This window comes from Embiotoca jacksoni, unplaced genomic scaffold, assembly GCF_022577435.1.
Source record: "Embiotoca jacksoni isolate LCO1_2020_lvr unplaced genomic scaffold, fEmbJac1.0.p SCAF_40, whole genome shotgun sequence".
Lineage (NCBI taxonomy): Eukaryota > Metazoa > Chordata > Actinopteri > Embiotocidae > Embiotoca > Embiotoca jacksoni.
Window position 1 is genome coordinate 110,117 of NW_027185393.1, and position 25,967 is coordinate 136,083.

The 25,967-nt window shown below is 39.1% G+C and overlaps 1 protein-coding gene across 7 annotated transcripts in view; it reads left to right on the forward strand.

Moving 5' to 3' along the window:
* Positions 1-25,967, forward strand: part of exoc6 (exocyst complex component 6) — a 65,016-nt gene that overhangs the window by 22,814 nt on the left and 16,235 nt on the right. For 2 of the 7 annotated variants that reach the window (XM_069168594.1, XM_069168596.1), the window contains exons 7-22: positions 4,923-5,073; positions 5,167-5,328; positions 5,664-5,732; positions 6,299-6,382; positions 8,524-8,570; positions 8,744-8,864; positions 10,927-10,998; positions 11,594-11,691; positions 12,351-12,456; positions 12,612-12,721; positions 12,867-12,978; positions 13,079-13,213; positions 14,228-14,407; positions 15,212-15,241; positions 21,756-21,897; positions 23,172-23,245. In XM_069168594.1, the coding sequence (XP_069024695.1) occupies positions 4,923-5,073; positions 5,167-5,328; positions 5,664-5,732; positions 6,299-6,382; positions 8,524-8,570; positions 8,744-8,864; positions 10,927-10,998; positions 11,594-11,691; positions 12,351-12,456; positions 12,612-12,721; positions 12,867-12,978; positions 13,079-13,213; positions 14,228-14,407; positions 15,212-15,241; positions 21,756-21,897; positions 23,172-23,245 (1,693 nt within the window). Of the gene's footprint in view, positions 1-4,922; positions 5,074-5,166; positions 5,329-5,663; positions 5,733-6,298; positions 6,383-8,523; positions 8,571-8,743; positions 8,865-10,926; positions 10,999-11,593; positions 11,692-12,350; positions 12,457-12,608; positions 12,722-12,866; positions 12,979-13,078; positions 13,214-14,227; positions 14,408-15,211; positions 15,242-21,755; positions 21,898-23,171; positions 23,246-25,967 lie in introns of all 7 variants that reach the window. The other 5 variants (XM_069168597.1, XM_069168600.1, XM_069168599.1 and 2 more) reach the window with 3 other exon arrangements.

The following is a 25,967-nucleotide window of genomic DNA, read 5'->3' on the forward strand; positions in this document are numbered from 1 at the left end:
CAATACAAGCTGTTGAAGTAATAGTCAATAAGAAATTCCCCCTTTTCCCCTTATAAAAGATTGTAGCTTGATCCTAGACAACTTGGATTCATTGAAGTGACAATATATTCAACTCTGAGTTATAGTAAACATCCATGTCACACTGTAAAAAAAACCCCAACAACTCTTAAACCACACCTTCAAGGTAATCCACCTCTCCACTGGTCATATTATCCATACAGTAAAAGTAAAAAAAAAAAAAAGCAGAGCGCAAATTTTAACCTTCCTGCTCTCCTCGGGTCTTTCATGACCCGTTTTCAAAACCATTTTGATCATAAACGTGTTATTTATTTGTCATTTAATTTTCCCAATTGACCCACATTTGTGCAGCTGTCCTAACGAGTCCTTTGCTGTTCGTTTACCAACATGGGAACACAACAAAGACAAACACACACGCACACACAACACACACACGGACACACACGCACACACACACATGGACACGGACACACATAAACATGGACACGGACACACATAAACACACACGTTCAAAGCTCCATGTGTGCAGCTGTCCTAACTCGTCCTTTGCTGTTCCTTTCCCGACACGGGAACACGACTAAAACAAACTCACACACACACACACACCTATGCACATACACACACTCGCACGCACACACACAGACACACACTCGCATGCACACACACGCACACACACACACACACACACACACGCACACAAGTTCAATGCTCCACACGTGTGCAGCTGTCCTAATTTGTCCTTTGATGTTTGTTTCCAAACACGGGAACACAACAAAAACAAACAAACAAACAAACACACACATGCACACACACATACATTTTCACATACACACACACACACACACACACACACATGCACATATAGACACGCACACACACGTTCAAAGCTCCACATGTGTTCAGCTGTCCTTACTCGTCCTTTGCTGTTCGTTTCCAAACACGGGAACACAACAAAGACAAACTATCTTTCTCTCCCTCACACACACACACACACACACACACACACACACACACACACACAAGGTGCGTGACATTTTTTGTGTTGAGTTGGAATGACATTGACTAACAAAATGTGCCACAGAATTGGACGATAATTTATGTATTATGTTTTATAAAATATCAAACCAGACCGTTTCAAAGAAAAAAAAATTAATTGGTTTCAAAACAATTTCTTTACAAAACAATGACAAGCACCAGACAGTGATATTCCATCAATACATTTTCCTTTGATCTTATTTATCCTAAAAAATAATCCACAAATTTGGCTTCTTTTTTTTTTTTACTCAAAAATGACTTATAATTTCAGAAGAAATGAGGTATATTGATCAAATTTTTTTAATAAAAAGCGTAAAACTAGTGTCGGTGAGTTGGAATGAAGTTGGCTGACAAGGTTTAATAACAAATGTGTGATGGAATTTTCCATTATGCCTTACAAGCACTAAAAAACAGACCGCGTCAGTTTTGACAACAGGAGGGCAGCAGGTGTGATTATTTGCTGTTTTTTTGCTGCCATCGGAAAATATGAAATGGTTTCCAAAAAAAAATTCAGACAAAAATATGACAGATACCAGTCTGTGATAATCCATCAAGAAATTAAAATTTTATTTCCATTATAATAAAAATAATTTACAATTTTCACATTTTTCTCTCTCAAAAATGAGTACAAATTTCATGAAAATGAGGTCTATTGACCATACATTTTAAAAGAAAAGTGTAAAACCAGTGACAGTAAGTTGGAATCGAGTTGGATGACGAGGTTTTTTTGATTTTTGATAAAATATTATTTTTGATTAATTTTCCATTATGCCTTACAAGCAGTCATACTAGCCGGGTCAAATTTGAAAGGTTTAAAAAAAAAAATTAAAAATTTTCATTATAGGACTAAGCACCTTTTGTCGCAGCTCTTACATTGTGTCTGCGAAGATAGCAGGAAGGTTAAACTGTACCAAAAGAAGATTTTAAGTTATGTCCTCATAAACAAACTAGAATACCCACCATTTGAGCTCTCGTGTTGCTAGAGTTGGTGGTTGTTGATCAGTATGACAAAGGGAATGAAACTTCCTTCCAAATGTAAAAATGTCAGATATAGGATTGTAATGTAGTCATGCAAAACATGAACGATAACCTCATACTATCAGTACTAGGCATAACCAAAAAGTTCAAGTGACCTAACTTATTTTTACAATCCAGTCTTTCTACTTGCCCCATCAAATCAAAGCATGGCCGGCTTAAGAAGAATAGACTGTAACCACAAGAAAAGACAATACGCTGGCAAACAGTTCTGTAACCACACACAGTGAAGCATTATTTGGGTTGAATGTCAAATTTTGTTCCCCACTGGCCCTTTTGGCCAGTAGGTCAGAGTGCCACTGGCCCTTGTATATTTTCAGTGTCCCAGGAGCCAAAAACTGAAAATAATGCTCCATAATTTCAGCTACAATTTAACTACAATTTATTGATGTTCCCTAAATGCATCACATGCACAACATCAGTAGACGCTACAATTTACTAGACACTTAAATACCTCCAAGTATTGGTAGATGCTAGGTAAATGAATGTGCACAGAGAAGCATCTTGTCTCGTATCTTTTGTATGGCCAAACTTTTTCAGTTAGGTGCACCGGACAGCACATCATTTTGAATCACCCAAGATTTTTCACTGCGCCTTTTGACGCCCAATAATACATTTTAAGTATTATATACTCTGTGAGCCTAACCTTTTCCAAGTTAGCCTTCACACTAGCTAAATCAGACCTGGGCATTGTACGGCCCCTGGGTTACATCCGGCCCTCTGGCTGTCCCTGACCGGCCCGCGTGAGGTCAATGGTAAATTAGGAATCAAACATAAATAAGTGTACATCATGCATGGGTAACCCAGAAGCCCAAGAATGTAATGTGAAGAGTTCACCCCCCCTCCCTGAGTCACCGGAGGGAGGTGATGTTCACGACATCCTCTCACTGCAGCAGGTGAATCTTCATCTGAAGGAAGTTGTTGCGTCGGCTGCAGGAAGCCGAGGTGAAAGATGATCTGTCTTCGTTTCAGCTGCTCATGAGGAGCCTGAAAGACTTGGATTATATTATTATTATTATTATTATTGTAGTGCGACATAATACACACTCACCTCATTTTACCCCAAATACCCCAATGGTACCCCCAATTTACAGATGTTCCCTAAACGTCTCACCACGCGAGCTAGTGGTCTGAATGTCCTGGCTTTGCACGTAGCAGAGCCCTTAGCCCCCCCCCCCCCCCCCCCACACACACACACACACACACTCTCTGAACCACCACTCACCTACCGGAGATCCCGCAGCTGAGACAGGTGCAGGAAGCAGACAAGATTTGGAGCAAAGTACGACATTTTGAGATTCCCAAGAGATATCGAGTGCTTGTTAACTAAGTTGTGTCAGAGAATTGTGAGTAATTTACCTTGAGGAACATAGCGAAGTAAAAACCAGTCAGGATAACAACGTTTTGTATGATGTGAATTAATTATGGTCATTGTTAGGAGCTGTTTAGCCTCCACCGCTGGCGGCTAATGAAGCCATGAAGCTAACTTGAGCACAACGTTACCGCTGCTGACTAGCACATAAACTGTGTGTGTGTGTGTGTGTGTGTGTGTGTGTGTGTGTGCTGAATTTTACTGTAAATGTTGTAAAAGTAGGTTGATTGCCAAGTGTATTATTTGAAATTGAGGCAAAAATAAGACCTGTGAAGGGGCGGTAGGAACAAAATCCGAGGAACTTAAAGTATCCAATTTTATTTGCACTTTGTTTTCTGAGATCTCCGAGGTTTTGAGGATTCAAACAAACAACCGAAAATACTTAACCCTCCTCTCACTAAACAAATAACTGAAAAACGGCAAATGAGGTAATGACACTACAAACAAAATATCAATAGCACTTGTTCCATTTTTGTATAAAGTTAATTTAATGCTGGTCTTTGAAATACTGCAAAAATATGCTCATTTTCAAAATCTTTTTTGTGAATGTTGATTGAATAGTGATATAATGTTGACGTTTTTACAATGCTTGCACCACATTTGAATAGCCTAATTGTAACATCTCTACTACCAGTAGCAGCTAATAAAAACCATACAATTTACTGCTTTTTATAAAGAGATAAAATTAATATTGAACAGAACTGAGTTCAGCCTATTGGCCTGGCCCTCCACAACAGTCACAGTTTCTCATGAGGCCCTTTGGGAAAATTAATTGCCCACCCTTGAGCTAAATAGTGGTGCCTAAAAATGTCAAGACTGCCCAAATGGCAAAGTCTGCTTCATCTTCCCCTCGTGTATTTCAGCCATTCACTAAGCATTTTTACAGGTAGTTGCCAACTCAGCTGTTTGGCACCGTGCTGGTAGTGCAGTGGGTTTATCAGAGCTTTTTCAACGAAAATGTCTGTCTTCTGTTGCTGGAAATGGCTGATTAAAACTGCAAGACTGAACCAGAACAGTTGAAGTTGTGAGCTGCAAAAATCAAACCAATGAGCAAGTTTAAAAAGCTCTGCACAGCTGAGGGCAACTCTGCGGAAGTTGCTGATAATTTGACAGTGACAGTGTTCACATTACACATCATCATTTTATCAACTGTTCACATAAAGATATTAATTTATACTGCTTGATTCCTTCATCATTTAGTTTCCCCTTTCCCACACTCCCATTTCGATCGCAACTACGTCTCATAAAAGAAAGCAATGATGCCAAGTTTAAAATATTTTCAGCCTCGAGTTGTACATGTATAAATCTCTAATCATGTTGGAGCTTAGTGTAATTACAGGATTAGGTTATTTCCCCAGCTGTTTTATTACATTATTTTTCATATAAAAATCACGTCATGCTTGTTTGGACACTACTTTGTAAAGTGAACAGGCCTGGACTGACTCTGCTGTGTCTCCTGCAGGGTCAGTCAGTACCGGTTCTGTCAGATCATGGCTGAAAACCTGCCTCGACTGAGAGAGGAAATCAAAGAGATATCCATGTCAGATCTAAAGGACTTCCTGGAGAGCATCCGAAAACACTCAGACAAGGTTGGAGAGACCGCTATGAGACAGGTATGAAATTGTATTTTTTAACAAATACATTCTAAACAAGAGCTGTGAAAAAAACTTATTCATCACCTCATTGGCGACTTTGTGTCTCTCCAGGCACAGCAGCATAGGACCTTTAACAGCGCTGTAGTGAAGCAGGTCGGCGTGGGACATTATACCAAGCCTGTGTACTCCCTCAACGGACGAACACACACTCACACTCCCAACGGCCTGCTGATAGACGACGACACAGGAGACGAGGAGGAAGCTGATGAAGAGGTGAAGAAACACAAAGTGAAAAAAAACTATTGATCTTTTTATGTTTATGTTTCCGTTTATGTTTTATTTTATTTTAACGAGTCTGTACTGTATGCCATATAAAAGGGGATAACAAAATGTACAGTCAGATAATAGTGTTGAGTCCTGGCATAAAATAAATTCATTATGTTGCATAATGGGGAACTATTTTCTATTAAAATTATAGTTAATCTTCACAGAATCTTTCTACCGGTTTTTGTTAGATAATATAACTGCGCTGCTGATTGAATCTAGAAGAATAAGTTAATAAACAAGTATTTTAATGGTAATCACGTTTCCTCATTTACATGTGACAGGTTCTTACAGCTCAGGACCTGGTGGACTTCTCACCTGTCTACAGGTGTCTACATATTTACACTGTGCTGGTAGGTATTTCTTTCATTAGACAGTTTTTCCACAAACAGCGTCATGCCAAGTGTCACAACACATTTCACTTTTATAAATAATAGAACTCATCCAACAACAACAAAAAAAAGATTCAAGAGTTTCAAATGGTCAACACATTACCTCATCACTGAGGTTGAAATAAGCACAGCAACAGTGTATTAATGCAGCGCCGTTCCATAGAGATCTGTATGAACACTCCATTTCTCCGTTCATTAGAATTGGATAAGCTCTCTTCAGCTACGCTAATACATTTGCACCATAGCTCAGAAAATATTTGATATAGTGCTGTTAGCTAGTTCAGTAGAGGGAACCGCAAGCCATATTTCTGTTTTTTACATAAAATGGTGAAGAACTTAAAAAATGTACCCCCCATGTGAATGGTTTGAAATCTACATTAATTAATTTCCAAATGTAGATCATGGCAGCGTTTCTCTTTTTTTTATTTGCAAAGTAAACATTCTGGCTTGTAATAGTGCGAAGAATCCTTGCTAGCAGCCTTATAAGCGTTTATTGAATCGGTTTCTGTATTTTTCTGTGTCTGCAGGGTGACCGAGAAACATTTGAGAACTACTACAGGAAACAAAGGAAAAAACAGGCTCGGCTAGTACTTCAACCGCAGGCTAACATGGTAAGCAACACGCATTGTTAAATGCATGTAATGCATATAATTGAAAATCATTGAATTAAATTTAATTTGTAGTCGATACCAAACACTAACTTTCCTGACTTCAGCTCTGTTCTAATGGGCTAAATGTTTTTAGATGAAGCAGCTTTAACCTCAAAAGGCAGCAAAGTCGATAGCGTGTTAAGTGAATAAGCAAATAAGGCAACAATAGAAAATACTTCTGTTGTATTGCTTTCACTTTAATTGCTGGAAAATGCTCTTTTTAAATGAATATTGACTGAAGGAAAAAGGCATCACAAATTCAGAATTCATGTTTTTGACTTAATGTAAAGAATTTCAGTCTTTGTTGCCTCCAATAAAATACACACTGGTGAACAATAATGCATGCTGCTATGACAGCACACTGCACTGACTTTTTTTTTTTTTAAACAACTTCTTGCCATGTTAGCAGAATAATTACCCCAAAAAATTGCAATGACCTAAGATATCTTCACATAGTGGAGATGGTTACATATACATACACTCACCAAGCACTTCATGAGGGATGTAATTATCCAATCAGTAAATTATTTGGCAGGGATCAGTTTGACCGTGGCATAACATGTCCCACGTCCTGGTTGGATGGGCTACAACAGTAGAAGAACACGTCTGGTTCCACTCTTGTCAGCTAAGGACTGAACAACGGCATAGGCTCACCAAGACCGGATCGTTGAAGATTTAAAAAAGAAAAAAAAGAAGGCAGCCCGGTCTGATCAATCTCCATTTCTACTGAGGCTGTAGATGATCTGCTCAGAATTTGGCTGTAACAGCATGAATCCATGGACCCAACCTGCCTTGTGTCAACCGTGCAGGCTGTTGCTAGTGGTGTAATAGCGTAGGGGGTGTTTTTCCTGACACGGTTTGGGGCCCTTCATAAACATCTGTCGTGGTTTGAATTTGTGGTCAACCGATTAAATGCTATTTTAATATAATTGATATCAGTTGATACCTGAGCTTCCAAGGCAGCTAAATGAAAAATGTCTGCAGACACATCTCAACTCAACTCAGCTTTATGTATATAGCACCTTTCATACAAGCCTGCAGCCCAAAGTGCTTCACATTGGAGCAACATACACATAAAAAACAAAGATCCAAACAAGTCGGCAAGTGTACAAAACAGAACAATAAGATAAGAAAATAAGGTAAAATTCGTAAAAATATAGGTTCAATAAAATATAGAAATTTAAATTGCAACAATAAAACCAACGTTGTAAGAATCAATCATAAAATTCAGGAAAGTAAAGAAAAACACGGAATGAAAACAATAATCCAAATTTAAAATCAGGATGATAAGCATCACCAAAGCCAAAAAATATAGGTTTTTAGTTTTCTTTTAAAAAACACTTCTGATGAGCTTCTGATGACCAAAGGCAGTGAGTTCCACAGTTTAAGGGGCATAAAAAGAGCTCTCACCAGACCTACTGTGGAACACATGAGGAATATTTAAAAGAAAAGCAGAGGATGACCGGAGGCAACCTTGTCATTGTGTCTTGGGTGGAACGATGTCCATTCGTTTTGTCGTTCTACGGTCAGATGTCAGGGGGCACTATGAATCAGTGGGAAACTTTCCAATGCTGAATGTAACATTACATGTAAGAAAACAGTCAAACTTATATTCTTAGCTTTTAAGAGCTGAGTTTGTTTAAATGGCCACTCTTTATAACATAAAATGTTTACTTTCTGTATAATTAGATTGATTTCTGTCTTTAGAAGGAACCCCCGACTATTTAGACTTGTAGACCTTCTTACATTACTGTTAGCATCAGCTACATAAATGTGATGTAAAAAAAAAAAAAAAAAACACTGCAGATGTCTTCGTTTTGAAGTTATTTCTCATTTATGTCTTAGCTAGTCACAGAGATAACAGTGGTTGGGACTGAAAGTTATGCCAGAGAGAAAGAAAACAGAAGCAGGCAACCTCATCGGGAACACTTTGCTCTGATGGTCTTTGCCATTTCTTCTTTTGATTTATGCTTTTCCTGCTGACTCGTGCATTGATGTGTGTTAACGTGTGTGTGTGTGTGTGTGTGTGTGTGTGTGTGTGTGTGTGTGTGTGTGTGTGTGTGTGTGTGTGTGTGTGTACGTGTACGTGCGTGCGTGTTCAGCACGAGACAGTGGAAGGCTACAGAAGATACTTCAACCAGATTGTAGGGTAAGAAGCACCCCTCTCAGGATGTCATGTGTGTCAGACAGTGACGGTTGATTCTTTGTGAACTTAAAAGTATTGAGGTGTGTGTGTGTGTGTGTGTGTGTGTGTGTGTGTGTGTGTGTGTGTGTGTGTGTGTGTGTGTGTGTGTGTGTGTGTGTGTGTGTGTGTGTCATCAGGTTCTTTGTCGTGGAGGACCATATCCTGCATGCCACGTGGGGTCTGGTGACCAGAGCTTTCACTGATGAACTGTGGAACATGGCCCTCTCCAAGATCATTGCTGTGCTCCGCACACACTCTGTAGGCTCACAAACACACACGCACACACACACACACACACACACACACACACACACACACACGCGCGCGCGCGCTCATACATATGCACACGCTGGCGGCAGGGAGTTGACTGTGAATGTGAAAGACACTGTTGAGAGTTAATAGAGATAACAGGGCCTGCTGTGAATCTATTTACCCTGGAAGAACCTTCATTCATTGGCTGATATACACACACACATAACATTTTGGAGGTCAGTACACCCACAAACACACTAATGATGTCACTCTCAAGAGAAGAGGTCTAAACACACATACGCATGCAGCCAAAGAGGAGGTCATTTGGACCCTAATGAGAAACAGATTGCAACAATAACAGCAGATTAAGAAGGCATATTCCTGACCGCTGGGCTGCAGTCAGTTGTTAATGTCCCTGTGGATTATGCTAACAGGACAGCGAATGGGCCGCACAGCATGGGGTGAGAAGACTAACAAAGGCCCTGGTAGCCCCTCTGCTGGGACATGACACAGGCAGCTCCATATTGCCAGGGTCCTGCACTTCCAGCGACTGCATGGCCAGTGCATAGGAACAAAGTGTATTTCCCTAACCTATCCATCCAGTCTAATTCTCAGCGTAAAACATCCAGAAATGTATGTCAAATAAATGTTGGTCATATGTTAGTTCTCCCTAATTTTCAATGAGCAAAACTCAGCATAACTCTAATCTGTCCATTTTCATCAAGCGAATACAAAAGAAACACACCTTCCTTATGATTTAAAGATCATGTGACTTAATAATCATGTCGTATGTAGCACTGACCAGAACATGGTAGATATAGACTTATAAAGTGATGAGATTGATTTCTGCCACTGCTGTGATTTACTGCTGTTAAGTCCGATCTCCAGCGGATTGTTGGTGTCTGTGTGTAACGTCTGAGTAAACAGAGGCAGGCAGCCATCGCTTCATGTCAAATCTCAGGCTGTGTTAATTTACTCTGTTGATTTACATACTCCCGACTTTGGCAGGATCCTTGTGTTCGAATCAAGGACTCAACTGTGCTACTTTCTGGGTCATAAATCACTCTGCATCCCAGAAAAATGGAGGGACTTTGTTTGTGTTGATTGACCCTCGGCTAAGGCCCGCCCCCTCTGTCAGTAAGACTGTTTATTGACAGTGATGGGACGGTTACTTTTGAAATTTAATAGGTTACAAATTACTAAGTGTAATGTGACTATTTCAATAACTTCACATTAATGTACTTATTACACTTTGATTACTCTAAGTTTTAACACTAAAGCTGAAAAGACAGAACTATCACTAGGGGCTGGGTACTGTTCACAGTGTTTCCACACAGGATCCTGACTGTCTCTTTTTAAATATATCTTCATCTTATCTTTCTTCATGGTTACCCACCTTGGCGTGTTCGGTTCGAGCAATGCACAGTGATTTGACTGGCAAATGAGAGGCAGTGAAAATTCAAACAAGAGAAACCATCAAAAACAAGGCTCCAAATACTGACAAATGAATGGAACCTGTTCAGATGGAGACAAAAGGCATTCCTGTGGTGGAAAAAATGCAAAGCAACAGAATAAATGTTATATTCTACATATATATGTTTTTTAGAGAAAATAATATTTTCAGATGTAATCAACAACATTTTGAGTTGTGATTGTAATTTAATTATATATATTTTTTCTCAAAACTGTAACTAAATTTAGTATATTTATTTTGTAATTCAATTACATGTGACTAGTTGCATCATACCAACACAGGTTACTGATACACTTTCAAAGCTTTCTATTCTAGCGCTCACGTACACATTTTACATTGACACTAAGTTGAATATGTTGCATCTATAGACAAACTTGTTGGTATAGAAAATATTGCTTCTCGTTAAGCTAAATTTAATTTGGAAGACATATTTTTTACTGAGAAAATAACTGTTGTTATGCAGTTGAAACTTAATAATTACAACAGATAATCCATATGGAGTAGGTGATCATAGATTTCCTTTCCCCAACTTTTTAATATTGTTTGCTCAATAATTATTATTTTTATTTTTATTTATTTTTTTTTAATCTCCAGTCATACTGTGATGACCCAGACCTGGTCCTGGAGCTGAAGAATCTCATGGTCATCTTTGCTGACACCTTACAGGTTGGTTCAGAGGTCTACCTAATGTTAACAGCTTGGTAAAGTATGTAGAATGATTAAAACATTTGCTGTTTCGTATCACCTCTTTTCCACTGCTGGCACTTGCTCAGCTCTTCTCAAGTCGACTTGCTTTTGGTGCCAGTTACTTTTCTGAATTTTGTTTTCCACTGCAGATACTGTAGTACCCCCCTCAATTAAATGATAACTGCTCTGACATCATCTGTACTGCAACAAACACTCTCTGCTGAATGGGTTTTGTTGGCAACTAAACCTGCTCAGTTCACCACGGTGTGGTTTTGCCAGTTGCCATTAATTGAATAGTCCAGTGACTACAGAAAACAGCGGCCTGACTAGTTAATGCGCCCGCATATGCTCACATAGTATGCAATGACAATTTTCTCTGACCAATCAGTTGTCTGCAGTGTTTTGATGTCACCTTTTTAATATCAGTTCAGCTCTCTTGGAACCTCAACAGGGTAGTATCAAAATGTTTTACCCAATGAAAAACCATAAAGAAGGGATTAGATGAGAGTAAACCAGAGCTGGTACCGGCAATGGAAAAGAGCCCCGGGTGTGATGTTTCTTCATGTGTGTGCAGGGTTATGGGTTCCCGGTAAACCGCCTGTTTGACCTGCTGTTTGAGGTCAGAGACCAGTACAATGAAACTCTGCTGAAGAAATGGGCGCTGGTGTTCAGGTGGGACTGTTTGGAATTGTATTTCTTTTGGGATAGGTCCAGAAATCTTTTTGACATTAATGTATATGTAACAGAATATACCTTCAGACTTGTGTTACTTCTCCGAACTTTCTATGTTATAAATGTGTTGTGTGGTGAGTTCTAGGATAACATAAACCCCTTTTAGGGATCATTGAAATAAAAAAAACAGCAGGTTCTTACTGACCAGTCATCCAGCAGCACTTAGTCGTATTAACTTTAACCCAAGACCAATGTGTTGACCCTGTTGAAGGTCACAAGGTGAAACTTGTCAGTTTCACAATGAAGTTGTTCTTAATGGTACAAGTGTTGTTAAAAATGTTTGCGTTGATTGCTCTGAAACTATGCAATCTTCTTGAGTATCAGAAACTGAGGAATCTGAGTCACTCTAGTACTTACTCATTTCCAATGAGGTTTATTTTACATACAAAATTTGTCATTTCATTTGTGACCTCTTGGTCCAGCTTAGGTAAATTAATAGAAAGGGTAATAGCAGGTGATTTTAATGTAGATTGAAGTTTGTGAATGAAGAGTCTGAAGAAAATAGTACGAGGGGCAAACTTTTTAAAGAGCTAATATTTGATAGTAATGTAATAATAAATTCAAGTGTGTGCAAACATTCAAGATGTTATTTTCTACAGGGAGATCTTTGAGTTGGACAACTACAGTCCCATCCCTGTGGACACAGAGGAGGAGTATAAACTGGTAGTCAGCCGATTCCCCTTCCATGATGCTGAGATAGAGAAGGTAATAAGTTCAAGTGCCAAAGACTCTCAAACTTGTATATCCATTTTGCACATGCATTTATGCACATGAAGGAGGTATACTGTGTCCTCTGCAGATAATCAATAATAGATTTAGTACTGTTGTTTTGTGTGTTTTGTGTGTCTGTGTGTAAGCAGCAGGACTTTCCTAAAAAGCTGCCGATGTCCCAGTCTGTCCCTCAGATCTACACACAGGTCAAAGAGTTCATTTACGCCAGCCTCAAGTTCTCTGAGTCATTACACCGCAGGTAAGTTCTCGAACAGCTCAAATGTTCACATATGGACCCTGAAACATTTCTACAGATCTGATCTTCACATACTTTTTGTCTTTTTATTGGGCAACGGTATAAATATCTGGGCTTGCTGAACCCAAACTTTTGTTTGTGTGTCCAGTTCAACGGAGATCGATGACATGTTGCGAAAATCAACCAACCTGCTGCTGACGAGAACTCTCAGCAGCTGTCTGCAAAACCTCATTAAGAAACCTCACATAGGACTGACTGAGGTGGGAGTAGATCACCAATACCAAAACACTGACACATATTATCATGACAAAAGGATTTAGTACAATTATTAGTCTAAAATGAAAACTTTCCTTCTGTTAGCTGGTGCAGATCATTATTAACACCACCCACCTGGAGCAGGCCTGCAGGTATCTGGAGGAGTTCATAACAAACATCACCAATGTGTCTCCTGAAACAGTTCACACCACAAGACTTTATGGCTTGTCCACATTCAAGGTAAAATGTCAATGTAATGTGTGTTAATCTTGTGTGTTACTGCTTTCAAAAAATTTTCTAAACCACACTAGCTGACCTAAATATAAGGAATAAGGAGAGAGTTAAAAACAAACTGTACTTTTGCAGATTTGGGGAGAGGGGTAGGAGTCTCGAGGAAAAGATTTTGATGTGTTGAATCTCGGCTGCTTTTACTCATTCAAACCTGTTTTTGTTTTGGGTAGCACCACTACATCTGGGAAATTTGTGAATAGCATTTAGTGCCTTCAGAGGAAGCTGTTTGAAGTCTTAAAATGTAATAAATGGCATCAAAATTGTAATGTCATCTATTATCTGTTCATTAATTAATTTGTAATTATTCTTATATGAACTTCCGATAGTTTAATAGTAACTCTGCAGATTCCCAGCATCAAACGTCACAATGTGAAATTGTCTCCAAAAATAATGATCTGTGGTTGTAGATAACAATAAAACCATCAAGACTTACCCACAATGCTATTAAAGGCATAAGATATATGCAGATAACATGCCCACTTACTTCCTCATCGCTGGTCACATTCTGACACTGTGTTCCACAGGGCATACTTATGTACTAAGTACCACCATACAGTTTTCTTTTTTAGAAGCCATCAGTAAGATGTTGCGTGTGTTAAACAAAGGGGTTAGAAAACGTGTCCATTTCAGGGTCAAATAAAAGTTGGTGGCTGATGCATTCAAACGCTATGGTTATTTCACCGGTCAATGCGGAACTGCCGTGTGTGATTTGAGACGACACTATATTGTTGAAATTCAAGTACTACACAAGTAAATGTACATGACATGTAAGACATGTTAGAATACGAAGTGAAGTATGTCATTTGTAAGTCCTTGTTACTTACTTCCTGTGAATTTTAGAGTGACCAAAACAAGCTACAGAAGCATAGAAATTACTTTTAAAAACAGAAACAGGACATCTAATGTATTTACTTAACTGTAAGAACACACTCCCATGAGGTCTAACGAAAAGTATTTTTGCAGGATGCCCGTCACGCTGCAGAGGGAGAGATTTATACCAAACTGAACCAGAAGATCGACGAGTTCATCCAGCTAGCGGACTATGAATGGGGCATGGCCGAGTCAGACGGCCGGGCCTCGGGATACCTCATGGACCTGATCAACTTCCTGCGTTCCACTTTCCAGGTCTTCACACACCTCCCGGTGAGTTTGATCCACACACTACCCTCGACCCGTTGAATCCGCCGCCTCTCCCGTGCAACTATGGGACATTGACATTGTTGTTTTTGATTTTTAAACTTTTTTTTTCAAAATGGTGTGTTGCTGTGTTTGTCATGTTTTTGTTGATAATAAGGATGTGAGGATTCTATTTTTGTAAAAAAATGTTTTTACTGTTTTCTTTCCATTTTCCCTAAACTCCCTGTTTTCTGATATTTTCCTACATATTCATCCAAATCCCTATTAACGTGTGGGGACAGTCTGACGATGAATTGGTTTACATTGTGAATTTGAAGTTGAACACACAGTATATGTTGCGTTGGCGATCTGCGCTTATGCATGTTACTGTCCCAAAAAAATTGCTTTTGTGCACACTGACATCATCCACACCTAACAAGGCACATTTGCTGACAGCAAAGTTTGAAGGACGGTGTCCTGGCTGAGATAGCTGACTGCTACAGCCTTTCAGTCCCATTGTCTAGTCTCAGTGGGCCACTTGCTTGCTCCTCTATCCCAACCTTTTATCATGTCTTGAATGACTTCCTGCCTGTATTGTATTTTTGTTTTTTCAAGAATGTCTCCTGTCTCCCCATCCACACCTTCTGTAATGAAAAGCGCTGTAAAATATTTTTTTACTCCTTAATTAATTTGTTTTGTCAAGCATGCAAGATATCTCTCGTTGAATTTACTTCCTCCTGTCCATTTATTGTTGCCACATTTCTTTTCCTGTCCTTTCCCTCTTTCCCTGCCCCTCTTCCATTTTTGGTTGGTTTGGGGTTCACTGCTCAGAATAACAACAATGACCATGCCTCGATGTCGGTGAGTATTCCTGCCTGGGTTTTTATAACACAATGCTCCCATTCTACAGTCAAAGGGGAGATGAAACGCATGCTTATGTTTGACTGTGGGACCTCCACTACTCCAGGCCTGTGGTTTTGTTGGCACCAAATGACATCCACAATAGCTAAGACCCGAAGGCAAGGTCCATTCGCGGTTATTAAATACTGGCCAAGAAAGGTTTTTCACTAAATGAAACCTCTTTTGTGAAAAACATCTTTTTTTTTTTTCATATGGCATGGTTTCAATGTCTTGTTTACAAGGGTGAAGGTTTGGTTTCAGATGTTGGTGGCAGGCATGATTTCACAAATGAAGAAAATAAAGTAGAATAATAAAATATGTGTGGTGGTTTTGAAATGTAGTTTTGAAGTTGGGGACAAAACCATCTGTCATCTTGTGGAACAAAGTAATCGCAGCTCAAATCTCCATTATAGGCTACAAACCACTTTTTGTTTGCCCACACATATTTTCCCCAGTTGCATGCTTTTGTACCCGAGGTGTACTTTACCATCAGGTCTATGGATGTCTCAAGCAAATCCCGGTAGCATGGTCCCTTTTTGAAAATGTATGCTTCCTTTAACACCACTCAAGATTTTTTTTTAACATCTGACATTTTCTGGCTTCACGGTTGCCTTTTACTCTGTCACTGTTGGCTTTACTTTTACGACTACGTCTTATGTAAAAATGAAGTCAAAAGTAATTAGGCCACAGCACATAGATGCTGCCAGGTGACCAGCAACCTTTTGGATGGCTGCACCGCGATGTCAATACATTGTATATTTTGCATCTGGCAAGGTAGACATAAATGTAGTTTAATGATAACAGCTGTGTTGTGTACTTGGCTGTACTGACATTAAATATATGAGGGTGCATCGGCTACGGTTGCGTGCGAACGTTTTGCAGCCACGTGACGGGCACGAAGAAGGAGTAAGCTGTAACATCTGTAAGTAAGTATTCCAGGTTTTGTTGCTTGATCGACATCAATGCCTGAGTTACACGTGTTTTTGTGAGCAGGGGTCGACTTCTCTGTGGCAATGACCAGAGGGCTCAGGTGTTGATGTTGATCAAATAAGAAAACTTGGAATACGTACTCACAAAGGTTATAACTTCTCCCTCTTGCATGCATGTCACAGTGCTGCGCAACAGGAGCAGTCTTGGGACTTTCTCGTAAATGATCGCAGAACTGAAGGACTTGTTAGATTATCTGAAACTATATTTCCAATGGCAGAATCAGGGACTCTATCTGACAATTTTTCGGACTTAATGAAAGACAATCTCACAAGTTTGCTCACTTTACGCAGTGATTGTTGTGGAGTTGGAAAGGTTTGCAGATTTTAGCTTCTTTCTTCACGCTACTGCTTACAACACTCTTCACTTTTACAACCAGATGCAACACCATGAATAAAAACAAGTAATAAACCCTTTTGCCTTTGATGTGATTGAATGTTTTAAAGCACCTTTAAGACCACAGCTCCAAACCAAAATGTTTGCATCTTTGTTTTTCTTTTTCCCCTATCTGCATTAAATCAGCAAATTAACGTTCTAAACACAATTTTCAAATTTTCAAAAATGATGACGCGGCGAAAATAACTCGTATTGGCCCTCTTACAGTGGGTACGGAAAGTATTCAGACCCCTTTAAATTTTTCACTCTTTGTTTCATTGCAGCCATTTGCTAAAATCAAAAAAGTTCATTTTATTTCTCATTAATGTACACTCAGCACCCCATGTTGACAGAAAAAAACAGAAATGTAGAAATTTGTGCAAATTTATTAAAAAAGAAAAACTGAAATATCACATGGTCATAAGTATTCAGACCCTTTGCTCAGTATTGAGTAGAAGCACCCTTTTGAGCTAGTACAGCCATGAGTCTTCTTGGGAATGATGCAACAAGCTTTTCACACCTGGATTTGGGGATCCTCTGCCATTCTTCCTTGCAGATCCTCTCCAGTTCCGTCAGGTTGGATGGTGAACGTTGGTGGACAGCCATTTTCAGGTCTCTCCAGAGATGCTCAATTGGGTTTAGGTCAGGGCTCTGGCTGGGCCAGTCAAGAATGGTCACAGAGTTGTTCCGAAGCCACTCCTTTGTTATTTTAGCTGTGTGCTTAGGGTCATTGTCTTGTTGGAAGGTGAACCTTCGGCCCAGTCTGAGGTCCAGAGCACTCTGGAAGAGGTTTTCTTCCAGGATATCTCTGTACTTGGCCGCATTCATCTTTCCTTCAATTGCAACCAGTCGTCCTGTCCCTGCAGCTGAAAAACACCCCCATAACATGATGCTGCCACCACCATGTTTCACTGTTGGGATTGTATTGGGCAGGTGATGAGCAGTGCCTGGTTTTCTCCACACATACCGCTTAGAATTAACGCCAAAAAGTTCAGTCTTGGTCTCATCAGACCAGAGAATCTTATTTCTCATAGTCTGGGAGTCCTTCATGTGTTTTTTGGCAAACTCTATGCGGGCTTTCATATGTCTTGCACTGAGGAGAGGCTTCCGTCGGGCCACTCTGCCATAAAGCCCCGACTGGTGGAGGGCTGCAGTGATAGTTGACTTTGTGGAACTTTCTCCCATCTCCCTACTGCATCTCTGGAGCTCAGCCACAGTGATCTTTGGGTTCTTCTTTACCTTCTCTCACCAAGGCTCTTCTCCCACGATTGCTCAGTTTGGCTGGACGGCCAGGTCTATGAAGAGTTCTGGTCGTCCCAAACTTCTTCCATTTAAGGATTATGGAGGCCACTGTGCTCTTAGGAACCTTGAGTGCTGCAGAAATTATTTTGTAACCTTGGCCAGATCTGTGCCTTGCCACAATTCTGTCTCTGAGCTCCTTGGACAGTTCCTTCGACCTCATGATTCTCATTTGCTCTGACATGCACTGTGAGCTGTAAGGTCTTATATAGACAGGTGTGTGCCTTTCCTAATCAAGTCCAATCAGTTTAATTAAACACAGCTGGACTCCAATGAAGGAGTAGAACCATCTCAAGGAGGATCAGAAGAAATGGACAGCATGTGAGTTAAATATGAGTGTCACAGCAAAGGGTCTGAATACTTATGACCATGTGATATTTCAGTTTTTCTTTTTTAATAAATTTGCACAAATTTCTACATTTCTGTTTTTTTTCTGTCAAGATGGGGTGCTTAGTGTACATTAATGAGAAATAAAATGAACTTTTTTGATTTTAGCAAATGGCTGCAATGAAACAAAGAGTGAAAAATTTAAAGGGGTCTGAATACTTTCCGTACCCACTGTATATAAGGAAACTTTAGAGCACAGCTCCTCTCTGGGGTTCAAAAAACAATTTGCAAGGTTCAAGGATTTCAGTTTTTTTTCTCGCATACCTTTGAATTCAGGGATCCCTGACTGTCTCTTTAGTTTTGTGTTAAAGATTTGTTTTTGTTTGTTATTTAATTGTGTACCTCAGTAAAACTGCAGACTGTATTATCCTTGACAATGAGGACACTACATCCTCCCTAAGTCTGAGTTTTTGCATCAGTATCTGTGAGAATGGGTTGTGTTGATCGGCCCTTCTGTGCCTTATCCACAAACACTGTAATTTACTGATCTATTCAGAGTTAGCGTTTCAAACACGTGAGGGGAGCGTTAGCTTGTAGCAATTCCACTCATTTTAAGGGGATGAAAATCACAAAAAATCACCACGCCTCAAAGAGGTGGAAATGCTCACGATTCTTATTCGCTTTAGAGTTGTAAACATGATGCTATAGATTTATGTCAAGTGTTACAGAGCATGTCTAATTATTGATTGAGATCAACATGTTCCCTATCTGCATGTGTTTGGCTTTGGTCTTTGCTTGATGTATGATTCTGGATATTTAGTGGTACTGAAGATCAGTCTCATAGATTTGTAATTGTTATCATTGGACTTGATGATAAGCTGAGCATGTTTTAGCAGATATATAGAAGATTTTATGAGGTTTAAGGAGGCCTCACTAAAACAAAACAGTAAAAACGAAAGATTTGAAGTGCATTTTTAGTCTTCTAGTTTTCTTCCTATCAGACACATCACCTCTCTTTCTGTCAGTGCTGAAAGTGTAGTAAGTGCTTCAAGGACAGAAAGTCATAATGACATTACAATAACTTTTGTTTCACAAAACATATAGATTTATCTTTGTCATTTTGTTTCCGTTTTTTGTCTGCTTAATGTCTTTCTTACATATCAAAAAAGCATTGTTCATTTGATTTCTTGTTTCGATTAGAATTTGTTTTGAATTTATGCATGATGCTGATACAAATCACAGCTTTAAAAGCATAATACGCCTCTCTGTCTGCACGGATGTAAACATGAAGATGTAGATGGACAGTGTATGCGGTGGGTGTTGCCTTTCCTGTCCTCAGTCTTATGCGTACCCTGCTACTGCAGGTCTCTTTGCGTGTTTTGCAGCATTAGCTCCAATTTTCAATTCAATTAATTTTGTTGGCAGTCAACTCTAAATTTTTGCCTGTGAATACCACAGTTTAAAATCAACTTACCCTGAAGAGCACCAAATAGTTACACATTAATTACACCAGGTAGATGCAATATAAAAATGTGCTTTGTTTTCGATCTCAACATATCCTAAAGGTCTTTTTACACCAGAAAATGGAACAGTACATTTTATTCTTGAGGCTTTGCAAATTCAGTGGTCCTCAAAGCTTCTTGTTATACATTCTCTACTTTGGCAGTAATTCTGTGTATTACTGTAGCTGGCCAGCCAAGTGATACGCTTCCTCTGTTTTGGGCTTTCTAGCCATCCTTTCTCTCAAAGGTCAGCACTGTCAACAGTTAATTAACAGTGTCAATTTTGTGTGTCAAAGTTTACCAACGTTGAATTTAATAAAAGACTCGTAAGCAAACACACTGATTGCAGCTATAACAACGTAAATACCTGCTATAACTACAGAATTTCACTTTTTGTGGTCATTCAAAATCTGACCAAACCTGTTCTATTTGACTGCCATACTTGAAAGAGTATCACCCTTGCTACCCAGCTGAAACCCAAACTTAGTGTCAAACTTTGTTGGTTTTGCTGCAAGTATGTGAGTTTACGAGGCATGGACATTTCATTCAGAATAACTTAACGAGGGTGAATAGAGAAAGTTCTGAGACAGTTTCTGTGGTGTGCAAAAGGACTTGAGTTAAGTGATGTTCACAGAGCTTAGGGAAACAATAACTTTAGAAAGAAAGTATGACACATTTTTGGTACCAATGGTAAATGCACATTTGAGATTTCACCGTGGACTTCAAAAGAACACGCACATCAAATCTTATGTCAAACTCGGAATATCGGCAACAGAGAACCTTGAAATACTTCAGGAGGCCTACAACAATGATGCAATAAGCCAGGTGAGGTGTTTTAAAGAAGCGTTTGGGCTTCAAGAGGTGCAGAATGTCACATCGGTCCAAGAACGAAGAAGGGCATCAGGTTAGGAGTACAACTAGGTGGGTTTATCTTTGACATCTGCAAGGTTCGTGCCCCGTTAATTAATTCTTCAGATTGTCAACTGTGATGTTCTGAAGCATCTGATTGGAAAAGATTTGGTGCAAACCCAACAATGTCACTTGAGTTCTCCCGACATGACGATGCACCCAGTCGTGGTGTGTTTGATATCGGCAGGTTTCTAGCCCAGAACACGACCAACCCACCAGATTTGGTTCCCTGGGACTTCTGTTTCCCCAAAAATGTTGCACTCACTGCTCAAGTTTTTAGGTGCATGTTGAAATCACAATTGTGCACGTATAGTACTGCATGTTGATCCAAGGTATTGCTTCCTCGGCTCTGTGCACGTCACTGTATTGCTGCTTTGTTCTTGGATGTTGTTGATTGCCCCCTCTGCTGCTGCATATGTTGTACGTTGCCGCTGATGCATATGTCATGTCACACAGTACATGTTTTTCACTCTGTCTGAATGGGGCGTGGTGGTTGTCAAATTCCCAAGGCAGAAAGACAACTTGTTGTTAATAAATTATCTAAAAATTGAAGAAAATGGAAAAAATACTAAGTATAAAGAAGCCTTGGCACTCACAACCCATAAGTTCCTGACCGCTGGGCTAGAGGGTAGATTTTGTTGATTGCTACCTGTATATGCATATGTGCTTCATTTATATTGAGAATTGGTTAACAGCTAACATTGATTTATCTTTTGTCCCCCTTGTTCCTTATCCCCGTTTCTATTTTACTCCTGTATCTGCTTGCCACAAACTCTCCTTCTGTTCTTTGACCATTTAACCTTTCACTCTATTGACGCTTGTTTCCCCTCAATCTGTTTTATACCTATTTACACACCTCCTTTCACTCATCTATCCTTCCTACACACTTTCTCATACCCCAATCCTTTCTGTGCACAATCCTTCCCTCTTTTTTGATCATGTTCACTCTTTCCAATTTCCTCATCCCACCTGTTCCCCCACCCCCTCATCGTAATCTCCCACTTCTCTTGCATTTGGTCTGCACTGCCACCCCCCCCCCCCCCCCCTCCCATCTCCCCCTGTCTTTCTCTGTGCAGGGAAAAGTGGCCCAGACAGCTTGTATGTCAGCCTGTAAGCATCTGTCCACATCACTGATGCAGATGCTGCTGGACACAGAACTCAAACAGATCAGTATGGGAGCCATTCAGCAATTCAACTTGGATGTCATTCAGTGTGAATGTGAGTAGAAAGAAATCAGAAACTTGTTTTTCTCTACTTATTCCGTCTGTAAGAACTACAGTATTTATTAATGGCTGTTTAATCACATGGTATAACTAACATTAAAATGTACAGACAGTTAAGTGGTATAGAGTGTTTCCTCCTGGATGGAGATGGAGCAACTGAAGTGAAGCACACGTGTGCACAAAAAAAACAATTTATCACACGTGCAAAAACAATGCACACCTTGCTGCGAGGTTTCTGTGTTTTCCGCTAGGAGAAGGGTTCTTGAGGCCTAAGTACATACTGTATAGTGTATTTGGGTGGAGTAATGATCATGGGAACTGTCTATCTTGCTAACATATAAGATTTAGGAAAATAACTTTTATTGGAACATCAAATCAAATCAAACTTTATTTGTGGAGCATCTTTTGTGCAAAATTGCAATACAAGGTGCTTCACAATGAAATCAAAATACAAAAATGTATAGGACAGATAAAAGAAAGAAATCAAAATAAAATTAAAAAAAATATATAAAATAAGTGACATGGCAGAAAAAAAAAATCAGTATAGAAATTAGTGACATGGCAGAGTATATAAAAGTATTAAATACACATAAAATAGATCACGAGAATGCCAAGTTAAAAAGGTATTTCTTAAGATTCTTTTTAAAGCTGTTTTTAAAGATTGTGAAACTCAGCTCGACTGGTAGACTGTTCCAGAGGTGAGGACCGTTTACCCTAAATGTAAACCCATATGTCTCTTTCCTTACCCTGGGAATTACTAAAAGGCCAGTGTAAGAGGATCCGAGTGATCTGCAGATCTCAGGGTCACTGAGAGATAGTCACTGCAAAAGAATGAGGCAGGATTAGTGGAATTTGGCACCTCAGGCCCCAACTCATCTCTCTCAGATACGATGGACACCAGAGAAGCAGGCAACACCTTCTCTCCATGCTTTCAGGAGGATGAGGTGGTAAATTTATGTTGCTCCGGCCATTGTCAGAACACCCCACCACCTGCTAGTCCACATCCCCCCATTTGCCGTATGACCACACGGTGGAAGAAGTATTTTTTTCTGCAGGTGTACAACCTCCGCTTGCAAAAACGATCAAACGCTTTGTAAAATGGAAAATAAACACACGATGCGATGATTTGGAAATCATGTTAACCCATATTGAATTGAAAATATATCAAAGTCAACATATAAAATGTTGACATTTTATGAATATACTATACTATAAGTTTAAATTGACTTTTTCCTGGTGTTCTTTTTTTAAAATATTATTTCTTCTCAGTGTTTGCTAGCTCGGAGCCGGTCCCTGGTTTCCAAGGAGACACACTTCAGCTGGCCTTCATCGACCTACGACAGGTAAACTGAAGAAATAGATGTAATTGTGTACACATTCTTACCAAGTTTGTCTGATGTTTATTTGACTCGAAGCTTTTGACTGTAGCTCTTTGACATTATTAGATACTGGATTGCTAGTTGAACTTTGCTGTATTTTTTTTAATCTTTTTGATTTTATGTATTCAATTTTTATTTTTGTTTTTATCTGCGTGAATGATTTAAGTAGGACTGTAACATAGGGAAGTACTGCAGGTGTTTTCATAGGATTGCTGTTTTATTTACACCTTTAAAAAAAAGTTAATTAAAAAAAAAAAAGTGCCTATCATCGGCGCTTCCTTGGTAATCGGGCTCATATTCAAGGGTAAAAAGGCAAAAATTCTGTGTAATTCAGCAGACATATTCAAGCATGCTCAAACAAGTGAATTACCCGTTTGTCAATGCAACATCAGCAGTTTAAGGTGTTCTAATGCATTGCCTGCTTTACTTCTGAAGTAGGTTTGTGATGAAGAGGTACCATTTGCTTTGTCTGCTACTTTAGCCATTAGTCATTATGAGAGACCATCCTGAAGTGTGATTTCAAGGATTACCTCATTGGTAACAGCACATCCTGAGGTGTGATTTAGTGGATTGTATCAATGGAATATGCTCTTTTCACAATAGGCAATGCACTGAAGTGTATGACAGCATTACTTCTGTTGCGCATCTCATGACAGTTACATGTTCATGAATATTTACAGCTAAGGAAGATTCTATAGTGTGTGATTTCATTCCGTGACTGACTAGTTATGTGGCTGGATTATTTGGAAGAAAAAAAAATGCCAAATTGGTTGAAACTAATCTTTTTTTTTTTCTTTTTTTTTCTCCCTGTCTACCAGTCTTGTATTACGGAGACAATGAGCTGTGTTACTGTATACTGAAGAGATAATTTATGGGTAGAAATAAACTGAAAACAGATCAGATATGACTTGATTGATACTTGGCACTTTACTTCTCGGCTGTTCCACATCAAACCTTTCTATATTACTTCGAAGAAAACTGTGTTCTTACTGGCCTTTTCAACTTTCACTTGTCCTATAGTTCACCTGCTCTGGGAAATTCCTGTTCTCCACAAATACAAACACAATCCTTCTGCCTCCCTTTTTTTCTGTAACCCAAGTGGTATGTTAAGTGTTGCTTGGTCTCATTAGTTTGTGTCCATGTTGACCTTTTAATCGGAGCCTGAGGTGGAGGCTTGACTCTGCATCCAGTCCAGGTCACAGCAGAGTGAGTGAGAGAGTTTAATATATTAGAAAAAAAAAAAAACTTGAGCAGAAAAAGCAACCAGCTCAAATGATAATTTAACAACACTTAGCTGTGCATTTTCCACTATTATTTGCTCAAGAAAATAGAAAGATAGGGATTAGCATGTGAAGGTATGCTGGTTTTGATTCTTTTGTGGCCACAGTGATCTCTAAAATGCTTTAATTATTTAAAATTTTAAACTGAAGCTTTTGTTTTTACTGAAATTTGTTTTGATTTTCTCAATTCTTTTCAAAACCCTCCCACATAAACTATTGTGAAATTACAGGGAATGACTTGTTGTTTTATTACCCAACATAAAGGGTAATCGTAAAGATGTATCAATACGCTTTCCCAGCTGCCAAGATTTAAATTCTTGTTCAGGAATACGGAATCATTAATGTTTGTTCAGTTGGCCTGGATATAGTCAAATTTGTTAACACTTGATTTCATTAATTGGTTATTCCACAGTACTTTCCTGAGACATTTCATAAAAAACATGAATTAGTACCTAGCATATATGAAAAAGACATTGTTTATTCAGGTCACTTACAATTAATAGCTAACATAGCTTATAAAGTGTTTTAATCATTTTAAAACATGTTAACTGAATATTCAAAACTATCAAACATTTCTACAGGCAAAACATATGCTGTAAAATAGTTCTAATCTTAATAAAGAGGGTATATTTAATTCAATTCAATTCAATTCAGTTTTAAGTCACAACACAAGTTATTTAAGCAATATTACACTCGAGGGTGTGCTTTAACATGATTGTTGGCACAGTGACAGTGATGTGGTCCGTAAGCATCATGATTATACGATGTCGACTATACAACAAGTTACCATCTAAATATAATATGTAAACAAAATGTATTCATATTGTGGGGCCAACTCACTCTGTTTCCAGGCAATACATGGGGTATGACTAAAACCTGGAACTACTAGTTGTATAATTTGGAGCACAACATAGTAAAGTCCTTGCAACAGAATCTTAAAACATACAAAGGAACTCAACAACTCAACAATTCCCATGAGGGAAAAAACTCCCTTTTAACAGGAAGACAGCGGGAAGAACAATAAGAAACTCCTGAAAGAATGCTGCTAAGAGGTGGGCAGCTATTTGCCTCGATTGGTTACGGTGAGGGCAGAGAGGAGGAGGAGAGAAAAGAACAGCATAGCGATCCGAGACAATTGCTGCAGACCAGAGATGTGAAACTTCAGGTTCAGGAATATCAGAAAAAAAAAAAAACACAAAACGGTGAAATGCATAATAAACAACACACAAAAGTACAGGAAGGACAAGGCATGAAGTTAATGATGTGTAATGATGGCTTATAAATGTAAAGAGACTCAAAGAAAGAGAGTGAAGAGGAGCTCTGTGGATCATTGGAAGGCCCCCCAGCAACCTTGGCCTATAGCTAAAGGGAGGGTTAAGGGTCACCTGAGCCAGCCCTAATGATAA